The sequence below is a fragment of the Centruroides vittatus genome, unplaced genomic scaffold, assembly GCF_030686945.1.
Source record: "Centruroides vittatus isolate TY-2023 unplaced genomic scaffold, ASM3068694v2 contig_1683, whole genome shotgun sequence".
NCBI lineage: Eukaryota > Metazoa > Arthropoda > Arachnida > Scorpiones > Buthidae > Centruroides > Centruroides vittatus.
The window spans coordinates 294,174-310,062 of NW_027121024.1; the positions used below are offsets into that span (position 1 = coordinate 294,174).

The 15,889-nt window shown below is 32.8% G+C and overlaps 2 protein-coding genes across 2 annotated transcripts; one reads left to right on the top strand and one right to left on the bottom strand.

Annotated features, from left to right (window-relative positions):
• The first annotated feature begins 331 nt into the window (after positions 1–331).
• Positions 332–6,634, top strand: LOC136969004 (leucine-rich repeat-containing protein 42-like). The gene is made up of 5 exons (XM_067263074.1): positions 332–1,085; positions 5,163–5,281; positions 5,352–5,440; positions 5,964–6,132; positions 6,203–6,634. Exons 1-5 carry the CDS (start codon positions 517–519, stop codon positions 6,298–6,300), a joined length of 1,044 nt encoding a protein of 347 aa, XP_067119175.1. The 5' UTR covers positions 332–516; the 3' UTR covers positions 6,301–6,634.
• On the bottom strand, positions 6,203–15,561 carry MED8 (mediator complex subunit 8). The gene is made up of 7 exons (XM_067263075.1): positions 15,498–15,561; positions 15,313–15,431; positions 15,100–15,244; positions 9,793–9,933; positions 9,556–9,640; positions 9,335–9,490; positions 6,203–6,812 (listed from the first exon to the last, which is right to left on the bottom strand). Exons 1-7 carry the CDS (start codon positions 15,501–15,503, stop codon positions 6,736–6,738), a joined length of 729 nt encoding a protein of 242 aa, XP_067119176.1. The 5' UTR covers positions 15,504–15,561; the 3' UTR covers positions 6,203–6,735.
• Positions 15,562–15,889: the final 328 nt, after the last annotated feature.

Sequence of the window (15,889 nt, forward strand, 5' to 3'; positions counted from 1 at the left end):
ATTAAGTGTTGCCAAGTCATTTTGTAATGTAATTTTTTTAAAAGTATTTAAAAATAATAAAAGGATTTTAATCCAGTTTTATGTACTTTTTATTTTAATAATAATTGCAATAACCTGCGTATTAAATTTTATAATTTCATGTTTAAAAAAATGAAACATTAAGTAACAGTTTAGCCGATTAGTTATAATTTAGTTAATTGTAGTTATTATTTAACGATTTAATTATTAATTAACTCATCATCGTCATTAATTTTACATGTAATTTTAGGAATTCAAATAAAAACAAGAAAAAATAAATAAAATCCATCTGGCAGCTAAGCAAACTCAATGACGTAACTTAACCCTACCGATCCCGATAGGCTAGAAAATAAAACGATTTAAACTAGCCAATTGTTAAATGCATAATCGACCAATGACGGAACGTATTAATCGAATTAGAATATTAATTAAGTTTAAATACACCAATAAGAAGTGGTAAGACATTTTAAAAGGCGTTTCCCGCGAAATTCATACGCCATGAGCTCGGGTAGGAATTCGAGGGCAGAAAGTGATGTTTGCAGGAAGAAAATTGTCAAAGGATCGCTTCAGAGGATAGACTTCAGCACAGAAAGGCTCATGATACCTTCAGGGAAGAGATTATCGGATAACGAAGGCAAGGGCACATCAGTCAAGAGGATAGTGGCACGTAAACAAAGGGAATTGCCATCGAGTAATACGCCATCTTCCCTCTTTATTATAGTTTTAAGCTTTATAAGTAAGAATATACAACACGTGGAGTCATTAAAAGGTTATCCAGAGTATTTTGGGAAGATCCTCTTTCAGGCTGCTGTCCTCCTCAAGAAATTCACCATTACTTACTACACCAGCCCGCAGTCTAAGAGTATTAGCTACAATTTACAACTCTTCATGTCTGCTTACAAAGAACAAGTGCTATCCAGTCTGAGTATCTGTAACGGTCTCCTCACCATCAACGAGTATCTGATGCCTCTCATGCTGCTCACGCGGTTCGTCACCGAGCTGCAGCTGACCGGATGCCATTTGGGCGACAACCACGATCTGATCGATCACATAAAGCAGTTGAAAAGGTAGGTAATTATTTCAGTTACCATCCGTGATGCCGAAGATGTCTGAGCTTTTCAGTCTCTTCGACATCCAACTTTAGTTTGTCTTTTTGCGTAATCGTGTGCACATGAGCTACAGAACTAAGGATTAAATACATGTGATTGTTTCCTTACAACAAACATATCTTTACAGGATCTATGTCCTACACAAACTGAGTTAGCAAAGGGTATGTATTACTATTGTAGCCTTGTACATTTAACAATAAAGGTCAATCAGTACATACAGATGCAAAATTAAGATTTTACTACACACTTTATGTAAATTATATAATCAGTTAAATGACAATACTACACACTATTTACTGTACACTGAACAATATATTTATCCAGTATAAAAAACAACAACTTAACAATAAGAACATGCATGTGATTCTGAATATATTGTACAGGCCTGCATTAAGCAATTAACATAATTTAATTGGATATCGCATAAAAATTAATTTAATTTATGTATGTCGAACGGCTACTATGTATTTTAATTATGTCGTCATTAACAGGAACAATTTAAACAGTTGGAATTCAAAGTATTTTTATTCCTGCAGGATGTTTGTTGACATTGAAGAAACCAAACTAGAAACGACCAGTTTCTCTGGTTTTCATGTCAAATGCCGTACGTTACCGTGTCCGCAGTCGTCCGGATTGCCTATAAAATTCCAGTTTGTGCTAGTGGGTGTCAAAGTATTACATTTTAAAAATTATGCAATTTGACTGTATAATTAGTTTCTATAATTATGATTAAGTGTGTGAGAGTAGGTCACTTGTGAAATATTTTATGCTCCACTTTTCATTCTGCTTAATATACCGTGTTAAAATTTATCAAAATGTTAATTAATAACCTGAGAAATTTAATTTTTGTTTATCCTTAAAAGATGTTTTACCCAAAGACTAGAAGATCTATCAAGAAGTCAAAATTTATAATGGATGCATAATCCTTAATGAGTGATCCTACTTAAATGCCATCACCTGTTTTCCTTACAAACTGTATGTGATATTAGAATTTAATTCTTTATTACGGTTAGTAAACAAATGAAAATATAATTGTTATTATTTAACCAAAGGATTCGGTGTTGATATTTAGTTTGGTTTCCTGAATGGCAACAATAGATGAGAATAGTAAAAAATGTTCTTGTTTAATATAAAAACTGTAGTTTGTCATACAGAATAAACTGAAAAGACCAAATGCATTCTATTCAATTAGTTCTCTATTATTGTATAGGGAGAATAAATTGAATACTTGATTATGCTATGCCTCTCATAATAGACCAAATGAGTTATTTGGATTTGGCTTTATCTTTTAAGTTGGCACAGATTGCGATCGTTCTCATTTTCACTCTTTGCTCTATTTAAACAGGAGTAAGTTATGTTGTGCTGGTTTTGCAATCTGTTCGTCTCCTCGTTAACCCTTCCTTGATCTCTAATATGATATTTCATAGTTGTTAAGAAATATATACAGTGAAGTATTGATGAAAAAATTATGACTAGTACTCATACAAAATTCTAATTTTGTCATCCAAACTTACACATTTTCTTCTTCCACTTCTATGCTTAGATTTAAACTTACATAAAATTGTCTGATAATGCATGTCTTAATAACATGATTTCCTATACATCAAATGTATCCCCGTGTTGTACAGGAGTCCACTGTAATCTCCTTTGCTACTTTTACTACTTCTAAACTCACAATATACACATATAGCTCTTCTAAATCTTTGCTGCAGCTTTCATATATTTATACAATTTCTGTAAAATGAGCAACTGGAAGAGTGTCTGAAAGAGAAACAGGGTGCTGAGAGTGTGGAAGAAGTAAAAGAGGTATGTATGGATAGACAGAAATGGTGCAAGATTGTCATGTATGAGTGTAGTGCATGATTCAGAGCAGGTCCCACAGTGAAAGCTTGGGCAAGTGTTCCTGGTGTGCTGTCCTGCCCATATGACGTTCTTCAGAGAATTGAAGCTTGCAGGGTGTGGCGCAAGAGAAAACCACATTTTTCTTGGCCATTCCTTTAGGGAATGCCATGATAATATAGATAGTGTGGAGTGTCTTCACATTTTACATCTGAGCTATGATACTGAATTAATAACACAGCTGTTTATTGGTGTTACAGAACAGATTTGAGTACTTTTGACAGTATATAACTGTCCTCTCCAGGCAGTATTATAAGTTCAGTTTAATTCAGTGTTATACAATTCTTTTTATAAACTTGGTACATACAAAAATAGTACATACATTTAAGCATAACTTGCAAGTCGAATAAGCAACTAAAAACTAAGGGTATGTTTGGATGAATTGAATTTTAAATGGTTAGTATCCTAACTCAAATCCATAAACCTAAAGTAAGTAATGAAGTAGAAACATTAATAGGTATGTAAGAAAGGTTATTTTAATACATATCTAAATGTATGCATTCTTCAACTAACATAAATATTATTATTTACAATAAATATTACTGTTATGTGTTACATATAGATTATATGAAAACAGTTTCAGTAAAAAACATGGTTGTCATATGGCTTCTGTTATATCAAGGTTTGGCCAATGCTATTCTAAACTTCACCCAAATCCTCAATATTCTGTTAATTCCTGAAATATAACACAATAATCATAGAAGCCTAAAAGTTCCTTCAGTTTGCTACCAATATCTTAGATCTTCTCTAATTCCTTTCCTTCAATGTTTTCTCACTTGTGTAAGTGTTCTTATCACTATACATTACTAACCTTTAACATGCATTTTATATTAGATACAACAGTATATCAGATGCTATGTACGGACAAAGAACCGTATAGACCAGAACCTTATTCCTGGAGTTTACAGAATACCCGTACAAGATGAGAGGCGGCAAAAAGAACTGCACTACATTGGAGCTACAAGGAGGTCATTAAAAGAAAGAATAAAAGAGCACAAAAGGAACATACAAAATGAGCAACCTGTCACGGCTTTAGCAACATATGGCCCAACAGCAGACCCAACAGAGGTGACAGTGAAATGGGAAAGGGTGGAAATAATACATAAGGTTCAAGACGGGAGACATTAAATATGCGGAAGCCTGGGAAATTCATAAGAGCAGTCTAGCAGGACAGGCTATAAACTTCAGAGAAACATATAAAATATCCACAGCATGAAGAGCGGGTGCATTATGAACTTATCAGCATAAAGAAAGAAAAAAGCACGGACAAACGAAAGATAGACTTTACTCGATGACAGTTATATCATTTACCTATTTCTTTATTATTTTTAATTTGTATTTTATTTTATATGTCTATTTAGTATATGCACATATTTGTTCATTACCAATCTGTAAATTCTATTTATTTATTTTTTGGACTTGTGCATTAAGTGCTGAGAAAACTTTAAAGTTAAAGTGTTCTATAATAGGTTTAGTTTGTCATAAATCAAAAATTGTTCGTTTGATCCTGACGAAGGTCAATTAATTTGATCGAAAACGTTAGATTACATTAATAAAATAGACTCATGTTAAAGGTTAGTAATGTATAGTTATTTTTAGTAAGTGCAGTTTGAGAAGATTGTGTTCTTATCAGAAATGTTTGCATGTCCCAAATGCATACTTTCCCATTATTCTATAAAATTTCTTATAACTATAATCAGAACCTGTAGTCTGCCATTACTTTTACAGGATAGTAAAAGTAATGGTCTCTGTGACTATCGAAATAGGCAAAGATTAGCCTTTACAAAAGTCATATTTACAGGATAACATACAAACTCATTCTTATTAGAGAGCTTGCAGCCAAAGTTTTCATCTCTAAAACGTGAACATCAAACTTCTAGGCTTACAAGATGACTGCACTCAACATTCAACGTTCACATTTTAGAGATGACAATGTTGGCTGCAACCTCTATTAATTATTAATCTCCTAGTTTCTCTCAATCCTTACTACTGCTTTCCTTTTGCAAACATTCAACTGTAGCTGCTTTTCTGACATAAAGATGGTCATTTGTTAGAGCTAAATCCCTTTAAAAGAGTTTCAGATTTATTTGTCTTAAGTTAACAATAATTTAACTTTTACACTGTTTTATTTTTCAGTTTGAGGCGATTAGGATTGAAGGACAATTGTCTCACCAATGAAGCAATTCGTAAATTAAGTCTTCCATTTAGAGTCATGGGCAAGGGAACATCAAATCTGCAGGAGATTGACATTTCGTGTAAGTCTCGTCTTCTACTTCTACACACTTTCGCATGCTCGTTCTACATATATTTTTCTTATGTTTTCAGGTAATCCTTTAATAACTAAGAAAGCAGTCTTCTGGTTGTCACTGTTCATAAATTTGAAAATGATAAATATTGCCTGTACGGGAATTAACGTGAGTTTTCATTTTTAATAAACTTACACTTTCATTCTGCTTCTCGGCATGTCGTGTGAAGTTTTAGATTGAATTAAATTGTCACAAATAGGATTTATGCTTATTATTTATGTGGATCTGTTTATATTATTGCTGTGGTTCATCTGTGAATTAATTACTAGAACATTAATATAATTTACTATAAATATAAGTTCTACTTCATAATCAATGTGGAACTATTTTCCTTTGCATACTTAGACTAATGCAGTGGATAAGTGTATTCTGTGGACTGATGGTGGTCTCTCCTGACTGACACAGTCACTTGTCCAAAATGCATATCTCTGCTCTTTAGAAAAATCATGCAAATTTTCTTAATACTTTGTCCAACCAGGAATCTAATTTACAGAACAATCCTGTAAATATCTCCACAGGATAAGTGGATGGACATAGATGGTCTGTTGTTCATCTGTGACTTAGTTTAATTATGATTACACACAAATAATTGGATGACAAATTGTGTTTACTCATGTCAAATAAATTTCAGGAGGAAAACTTGAAATTAATAAGAGATAAGTATGGATTTACCAAGATGCATATTATTTTCAATCCCATAAAGACCGTCGGCTGGGCCGACAGTCTAATATCGCACTGGATCGAGGAGACGCAGAAGTCCCCGAGAAGCCGAGAAGATCCGCCGATGCTGAGTGGTTTTTGTGAGTATTTTCTTAAATCAAATTAAATATTCTTGTCATTTATTCAAACTAATTGTGAGAATTTCTATAGTTTCGGTTAGGAGACGGCCTTCTAGTTTTCCATATTGTTCGCACCATACCTCCGACCATGCCAAGCAACTTGTCATCGTTCGGCCTGGTCCATTTTAGGTGTGGGTCGGAGTGGAAGAAAACCGTGGCCAAAACAATACGGGTATCCGCTGTACGTGAAAAGAAACTCCATTGTCTTCTTCGATAAAATTTACCTTATGTAATTTTGTAAGCTTCCTGCAACGCAGAGCTTTCTGCACGATATTTTAGTCACAGTATTTTAATTTTTATCTGTTACCTGTTTCGGAAATCGGGCTTCCGGGCTTTGCAAATTCTATATTTCTGGCAAGTTAAAAGTAATGTACAGTGAACGTTGTCATAAAGTACAAATAGCAATAAACAAACAATCTATTAAACAATGTAAGTCAAATAAACAAAAGTATTTTTTAGAAAAGTGTATTAGCAAATTTATTAAACAATTGTTAATTATCACAGAATGAATACAACTAAGGATAATATATTTGTGCTACCGACTAATTTACTTTCTCGCTTTCTTCATCGCTGATACGGATGCATGGTACTTGCAGACTTGATGTTTGTTTTAATTGCGCTCGGTGCCTTGGCCGTCGAGGCTGAAAAAAATCGAATAAATTTACTTTTAGAAAATGACATTCTAAAATTCTATGAATTTTCTGTAAAAATTTCAGAATAATGGTACAAATTCAATGTATATTTTGTAGTTATGTTAAATCTGGCAATATTCTACAATTTTTTACTTAACGTTTACTCCATCCTGAAATATTAAACAAAACTTGTGCGTTTGGGGATATCTTTTTTGGATTCAGGAGGTCACATTGAGATTTGCAAAGAACTTAGAGGTTCAAATTTGATGTGATTACAATACTTTCTCGTGTTATGTTACAACAGCCAGGAAAGTAACAAATTGCCAATGTGTGATGACAGTAAGGTTATCAATCTGTTTACCATTATTATTAAAGGATTTCACAAAACATGGTTGTTTGCTACTGAACCAGCAGTGATTCTACTGATTCCACAATTTGCAGATTAAGCAGTATACATCCAGGGATAGCAAAACCTCTTAAACAATAACTGGTTGAACCTCAGTTGATTTATAGAGGGCCCTCTTAACTTGTAATTGTCAAGATTAATTAATTTGCAATTTAATATATTTTTTAAAATGAGACGCTATAAATTTGAACAATCCAACAATGTTATATGACTCTTCACTTATTCTAGTCTCAAGCACAACATTCAGAACTTTTATGCACAGGCTTTGTGAGTATAAATTGTCATGAACGAGCACTGGTATATGAGAGTATTTTTTAAAATGGCATATTATAAAAGAAACTATATTTTATCATAAGTTTTTCTAGGCATTAAATGATAGCAGTATGTTGCACTTAGGCATGGCATAACAAAGTGTTTGTTTAAGCTGCCAATCTTGAATGGGTTAAATCTAGAGCAGGGATGGGCAATCTTTTTCTATGTAAGGGCCGCATTTCAAAACTTTTGAACTGACGCGGCTGCATACAAGAAAAGAGGAAAAAAATGTGGGTAAATCACAATTATTTATTCATATATAATTACAAATTAGAATAGTATACTTAATTTAGCTTCTGGAAGTGATGTAAATGTAATATATTGGAAATATTTGGTTAAATGTTAGTCACTGCTAGCTTTAAATTAGTTTTGATGTGTCTGTTAGCCGGTTTTTTGTTTTAATTTTTACTAAATTCATTGTGGAAAAACTATTCACATACATAAGTTGTAGAAAATAACATTTGAATTTTTGCTGCATACTTCTTTAAGCTGGGAAATTGATATCTTTATTCACATTTTACATGGGCCGCAGGTTTCCCATCCCTGATCTAGAGTGCAAGAAATAGGGTTACTCAACATTGTGAATGCCAAACAGATTCAGTTAACTCTCGCTTGAGAAGAGTGGTGGTTTAGAGTTAAAATTGAGAGTTGACACTTGTACAATGGCACACTCAATTTCAAATGGTGACCTACAATAGTGATGATGAGGAAATGATTAGACTATTTGAAATATGACAGAAAACTTGGAAGTATTGCAAAATGTCATGATTTCTGTACAGGAAAAATTAATGGCGAGAGAAGTGATTTGGAACATTATGATGAAGAATTTTGTTACATCTAAATAAATATATGACGAACATAGTCGTTTGAAGTAAAAGATACCATTGTTTGAACATTCCAGTTTTGTTGAATGCTGTTTTAGAGAAGTTTGAATGGCACGCACAGCGAAAAATTGTGCTCACTGTGTAAATGCCATTTGTTCTGCACCCAAGTTGTCTTTTGCTCTCTGTAGAAGCATCTCTTGCATTACACTTGTATATTTTCAATGCTTTTTTGCTTTTGAAGTCAAATTTTTAATAGTTCTTTTTTTCATCTCAATTATCAATATCACAAAGCACAAAAGCAATATACGTAGGCAGATCCAGTGGCCATGTTTAAGATGTGGAAGACGATGGTATGCACCATTATTAAGAAAATTCAAGCAATAAAAGCAGCAGATGTGGCTACAGCAATGGTGAATAGGAGCATCAACGTGTTCAATGACAATGTGACAGCTTACTTTAGGAACATCCAGAAATGTTGCCAATACCCAACTTCATTGGAAAGATTCTTCTCTTAGAAAAAAGGGAAAGTGAGCCTAAACCCTTAACAAGTAGTGCTACGAGATAGATGAGAGGGAGAATACCAGCACCAGCACCAGCACCAGCACCAGCACCAGGTGTTTATGGAAAGTGACTCCCCTTCCAAACAATAACCTTTCTTTCCTCTCCACTAGACATATGGTGCATCAGCACTCCTCACTAAGGTACAGTAAATACAATTTTCGTTTACATATACAGTATTTTATTTATTGTTTAGGATATTTAATTGTGTTAATTTCACCTTAAATTATGTGTATTTGCAGTTTAAATTTATCAAAATAGGTATTATTAAAGGCTGGGAGTGGATTAATTCACTTTCCCTTATTTCTAATGAAGAAAACCAATTCAAACTTTGAACGATTCAGAGTTGGAACAAATTATGAGAAACCACTGTATCTAAAGTTAGTACAATTAAACAGTAATAACCATAAAAACCAATTTTATTTTCTTACTTGGTCTTATTTGTTGTTGTGGAGTCGGCTGGGGATTTGTGGGTTGACCTTTTGGCGATCCTGTCGCAGGTTTCAATCCCTTTCCCAGACTGATTGCACTAATTAAGGCATTTGTGTCCGTTAAAGATGATGTTTGGGTGGCACTGGCTCGTTGACCTGTTAAATTTGATAGAAGTTATTAATTTTATAATTTCATTAAAAAAAGTAATATTCACACAGACCTGACTCTGTTTCCCAGTCCTCTCTGTTGGTTTTTATGAAGTCTATGATATTATTAGCAATTTTGTTCATGCTTGCTATTTGTTTCTATGTAAAAAGAAAATGGTGGTATTAATAATTAATATCAGCAGCAGCAGATGATTGCAGATAAAATATACCAAGAATAAAGTCAGTTGACAAAGATGCCAACTGTTTGTGTAATGAATACATGATGTTTTAGAATTAGAGTACATAATTACCTGTGCGGCATCCACAGACATCTGATTCAGTTTACTCATCAGCTGAAGCTCTCTGTTTTCAATTTCTGGATCAGTCTTCGTACGCAGATAATCCGGGACAACTTCATGATTGAATGCCTGAACTCTATTCTCTGTCAGACGCTGTTTAGAAATGTTTCTGAATTAATTTCAAATGAAAACTTCAATAAAATTTTGCAAATTTCTTTTCCAAATAAGCTTCTTACATATGTATTGAAAGTCAAGTAAACTGTTTAGTTACAGTACTGTAAAATTAAAATTTTTTTGTTAGAAGATGGAAGTATTGTATAAATCAAATCTGTTAGGTTTTGAGTAGATATAAATAAAGTTTAGTTGTTCTGTACCATGAATTTGTTTATATAACAAACTACAAAACTAAGAATAAGGTAAAAATATATAAATATCTTGAGTGGATGGACAATTTGACAGTTCAAAAAATATTGGGGGCTATGTCCTGTCTGTTATACATTGTTGCCTGTTGGTACGTGATGTCAAAACTTGGAAAACAGCTCTACAGCAGGGGTAGTCAACCTTTTTATACCTACCACCCACTTTTGTATCTCTGTTAGTAATAAAATTTTCTAACCGCCCACCAGTTCCACAGTAATGGTGATTTATAAAGTAGGGAAGTAACTTTACTTTATAAAATTTATAAAGCAGAGTTACAGCAAATTAAAGCATATAATAATAATTACTTACCAAATACTTTATGTCGGACTTTTTCTAAGTTTGGCAGAATAAATCTTTATAAAACAACTTACTCTAGTTAAATCTATCTTTTTATTTATACTTTGCATACATAGAAGTATGAAGTCTGATGAATTTACATTTAATTAATTAAATTATTAATGAGATCCCTAAGGCTGATGCTGCAAAACTAAATACTGGATATCTGGCTCAATTTTTGAAAGGAACAAATGAAGGTCTCCTCTTTCAGAAATATTCAGGCAGTTTCTTCCTTTGGTCATAATATAATTAACAGCACTAAAGACTGATTCCAGAAGATATGAGGTAGGGAAAGGTATCAATAAACTGAATTCCACATTTGCCACATATTTGAATATAAGGCAGGCATTTTTTTTATTGTCATAGGTTTTCATATCCACCATTATTGAATTTATGTTTACTTTCTTCATCATATCTAATTTATAACAGTTTTTCTTGGCAAGTTGTATCAGCCTCTTCAATATTTGCTGTAAAAGGATTTTTCATCCAATCATATACCTTCAATTTCAAAATATCACCATTGAAGATATTTTGAAATTGAAAGTGTATGATTGAATCTTCTTTCAAAATATCTTCCATGTCCAATTTAAGTTCGTTGAGGTGGCTACTGAATCTGTCAATATCCTCTGCAGTTACATCATCTTTTATAGATGATAGTTCAGGAAACTGATGAAATTCTCTCTTCAGTAGATTATAACAAAGTAGTTCAAGTTTGTCAATAAATAATAACACAATACTTTGGCAACCTATAAGTTTTATTAGCTCCTTGAAGCTGCAAATTGACATCATTAAATCTCTTTAAAAATATCTGCCAAATTCTTTACTGTTTTTAACTGTTCACACAGATTGGTATCATTACTTTCAAAAAAATTGTATGACATTATCATATAATGCTACAAAACAAGCCAAAGATATACCCTTTGACAACCACCAAACTTCTGCGTGCAAAAGTAATGTAATAAAATCTTCATTACTGTCCTGGCACAGCTGTCGAAACATTCTATCATTTTTTGCATTGGATTTGATCTATTTTACGGCTTGAATTATTATAGTTAATGATGAATGGAGACTTTTACTTAGATGTTTTCCTACAAGATGACGTCTGTGCACCACACAATCTACTTATATAAGCCATTGATCCCACTGGTTGTATATCTGTCACTGAAAATCATCACTAGGGGAAAATCCCCAGTGATGATTTTTCAGCTATTATGTAAATTAATAGTATAATTTATTTATTAACAGTATATATTATTATTTTTATCTGTAATAGGAATTTATTATTTATATGAATTTTTTTATTTTTACCATGGAATGACACTGCTGCTAAAACGCCCATTAGGGGGCATTCAGGGCTATCTCATTGTAAAATATTGTGAGTCCATGTCTCAAAAAAAGAAATACGCTCATGGCTATTTGCCAGAGTATCTAAAGATGGGTTTCATAGAATCTGTTGTAAATAAACAACGTCCAATGTGTTTATTCTGTCATAAAACATTATTCAATGAGGCAATGAAGCCAAGTTGATTGCAAGAACATTTTTCTTCAAAGCTTCCAAATGATAAGGACAAGCCCATTGAATATTTTCAGGAAATACATAAAAAGTTTCAAAGTAGTAGCATCATTTAAGAAACAACATGCAGCGAACGAAGATGGATTAATTGCCACTTATCGCATTTCACAACTAATTGCAAAAAGTGGTAAAAGCTATAATATTGGAGAAACTTTAATAATACCATCTATAAAATAATTTATCTCAACAGTAATGCATCAGGATATACCTCAAACTTTAAAAACTTTGTCCCTATGCAATAGCACAGTAAAGTGACAAATTGAAGAAATGACAGTTAATGTTGAAAAAAAAAACTTGTATTCTTCAAAACTCTTCATTTTTCCATGCAATTGGATGAGTCTACCATTGCAGATGATAATGCTTTATTGATGGTATATGACCGCATGTTATTTTGATGAAAACAATACATTACAAGAAGAAATGCTATTCGCAATAAATCTCATTACAGATACAAGAGGATTATCTATATTTAGTACTGTGAAATCATACTTTACAAAAAATAATATTCCTTTGAATAATATTGTTGCATGTGTTACTGACGGTACACCATCAATGGTAGGTTGCTATCGTGGATTTGTTGAAGAAAGAAGTGCCAAATGTTTTATGTATTCACGAGCTAGCCCAGGACGCCTCCTAGTGGGCGTTCTAGCAGCAGCAATGTCATTCTATGGTATAAATAATAAATTCCTATTACAAATAAAAATAATAATATATACTATTATTAATAAATTATACTATTGATTTAAATAATAGCTGAAAATCATCGCTAGAGATGACCCCTAGTGCAAATTCTAGGAATTCCGTGACAGATATACAGTGGGATCAATGGCTTATATAAATAGATATTTTGTTTGAAGCTGTAGGCATGTGCTTACTCTCACAAATCTAACTACCAGAGATAAATTACTGACTGTGGCCACTCTAATGCTAGGCGGTGGTAGCGCCATTTAGTTTCACTTATGTAACACGAACTAAACTTATGTGAGGCCGATACATATAATATATTTTCAGAAATTGAAATATAAACACTACAGAATTTTATGAAAATATTCTTATATAATGCTATGAAAATTTTTTAAACAATACTTTAAAAAATTTCCATTTCAATGTTTTAAAAAAGTCAATTAAATTAAAAAAAGGAAAGTGCTTCAGTATTGGACAAAACCCCTAAGCTGGAATGCCCACTAGTGGGCAGTAGAGACCAGGTTAACTACCACTGCTCTACAATCACTGTTACAACAAACATGACAATAATTTAGCAAACAGCTAAACTATTGTCATGTTGTAACAGAAATAAACATTGTACATATAAGATAATATTAAATTCAATGTATTGATAATGCACCAGGTCGTGCAAAATGTTGCATTTTGAGTAATAATGATTCCAAACCAAAACAGGCTGACTATCATTAACAATGAGGGCCAATTTCTATCTTGTGCAATGAAAATGGTAGTTAAAACTGTCACAGATAACTGCAGTGGAAAATGTATCAGTTAATTCCTATGGACAAATTCTTTTCAGAAGTCTTTTAGTGCATGATTATAATCAGGAAAAAATAGATTCCAGGTTCCACGCAAAGCTATTGGTAAAATTGCAATTTTGAATTAGAGGTTTGGACCTCCAGAAATTTTAGACCTCCCTACAAAACCAAATAAGTCAAAAGGACCATATCTCTAATTGTGACTCTTGGTGAGATATTTGTCTCCAAAATTTTTGTGACATCATTATCTATAGAATATCTGACAGCATGGCAATTACCCAATAGATGCACCACGTGCATGCTTAGGTAACTTTTTTGTCTCAAAAATTGCATAGAAAAAGATAATTTGCCTCTAAAAATTTATTTTTAAATTGTGATAACATTATCAATCAATTTATATTTAAAAACATGAAAGGTAACATAACATTTAATTTGTCTAGTTAGTATTATAAAATTTTTCTCTATTTATAATTATTTATTATTTACAGGTTTTATTGTTTTTTTATATAAAAACATATTTATATAGAGGTCCTTATAACAAAATTGCACCTAGAATCTCACTAGGAGACTACTACTAACCAGGCTGCTTATTAGACATGCAATAGGATTAATGGAACACACAGTGTATCTCCAAATGCACCCCAGTAGTAGTTAGAGCATTGGCATGAGATACAAAAAGTATCTCATAAGCCTTTAGTAGTAGTTCTGGAAGTAAATCTGGAATTTTTTTTTTCCATTTTTTAATTTTATCATTTTTGAGGGTCATCAAACTGACTGACCAGTTTTGGGGGAGGCTATATCTTGCAGAGTCATACGTACACCATTGGTTTGACTGACTTTTTTTACTCCTGTGGGCACGATCTACAACTCTGATAAGATTCCAACCACCTTATTCAGAAATGCATCCATATCAGTAAGAAGTGAACTCTTAATGAGGGATTTGCCAACTCTCAGAATTAACCATATCTGTATATGAAACTCTTCACAAGATATTCATCTCCAAAGTTCATTTTTTACCATAAACCAGTATACTGTCTATTCTCCACACTCTGCAACAATCTGCACATGGTCGTGCACTTTGGTGTTCACTATCGCATGCACCTTAGTGCTCGCATGTGCAAGCAACTCCCCTAAAACCACATAACATCAAGTACTCTACAGTCAAATGGGCTACTGAAAACCGACATGACTCCTAATTGCATGCAACCCAAAAGTAGGCCATTTTGGGGAGTTGTATCTCACAAAGGGTCACACATAGAGGTATGGTTTCTTGCACAGATACAATCTACAGCTTTGAAAAGGACCCAACCATCTCATCTGAAGTGTAACTGTACCTTTGTATTGCGGTGAATGCAGGAACAGGATTATTTCCAGTTTCAATTAGATTGTGTGTTAATTAGTAACAACTTACATTGGATAACTTGGATAACTGAGTTGTTTTAATGTAATTAATATTATTGAATCAGCCTATTATAAATACAAAGATGATATTTAAGTCTTTATACATACCGCAAGTTCATCATCACGTTCAGGTGACAAGTGAATAGGAAGCAAGACACGGTTCCTGAGTGGAGGAGTTTTATCATTTTTTAATACTTTTAAGAGAGTATTCACTTGACCAGATAGTAAAGCGAAGCTATCCAGTACCGAAGGCCTAAAATTTATAAGTTTTTAATATATTTTCGTATTAATAACAACTTAAGAAACGTCAATCCATCTTACCAGCTGAGAGTTTCGTATTCGGTTTCGAGTTTTATTAAAAAAGCTGACAAAGAAGTCTTTAAATCTTGAGTTCGGCTAATGAGAGCATCGACTGCTGCATCTAAAGCTTTTTCCTCTTTCTGTGAAGATAAATTTTGTTAAATGTTTTGTAAAAGCATGAAAAAACGTGTGGATCGTATACAAACCTCCATCTTGGAACTTTATGCTACCTGGTGAGTATAATGTCGAAAACATTTCTCAATTTTTTTTAAGTCAAAATTTACGTTATAAATATTTTTTTATTCCAAATAAATTAATATGTTAAATTATAAAATTATTTCTATATTGTAGATAAAATGTAAATTATATTCAAAAATATAGAGTGAAAACACGTTGTCAGTTCATCGACAATTCGCTTGTGCCAACGATAGATCTGACACCTAGCGGTATTAGCGCGAACTACATAATGGCGGCTGCTATGGGTATAAAGTAGTTTGTTAGAATAGAAAGTGTTCACCCTATCTAATATAGGCCATCGTCAGGTTTAATATTATAAATGTTCCAAAATGGAACGTACCGTTTTCGAATATTTTACATA

Coding starts and splice junctions, on each gene's coding strand:
- LOC136969004 (XM_067263074.1), top strand. CDS start 517: ATGAGCTCGGGTAGGAATTCGAGGGCAGAAAGTGATGTTTGCAGGAAG. Junction 5,282..5,351: donor GCAGGAGATTGACATTTCGT/GTAAGTCTCGTC, acceptor TTATGTTTTCAG/GTAATCCTTTAATAACTAAG. Junction 6,133..6,202: donor GCCGATGCTGAGTGGTTTTT/GTGAGTATTTTC, acceptor GAATTTCTATAG/TTTCGGTTAGGAGACGGCCT.
- MED8 (XM_067263075.1), bottom strand. Junction 9,934..15,099: donor AACGTGATGATGAACTTGCG/GTATGTATAAAG, acceptor ATTTCTAAACAG/CGTCTGACAGAGAATAGAGT. Junction 6,813..9,334: donor ACAACAACAAATAAGACCAA/GTAAGAAAATAA, acceptor GATTTTTTTCAG/CCTCGACGGCCAAGGCACCG.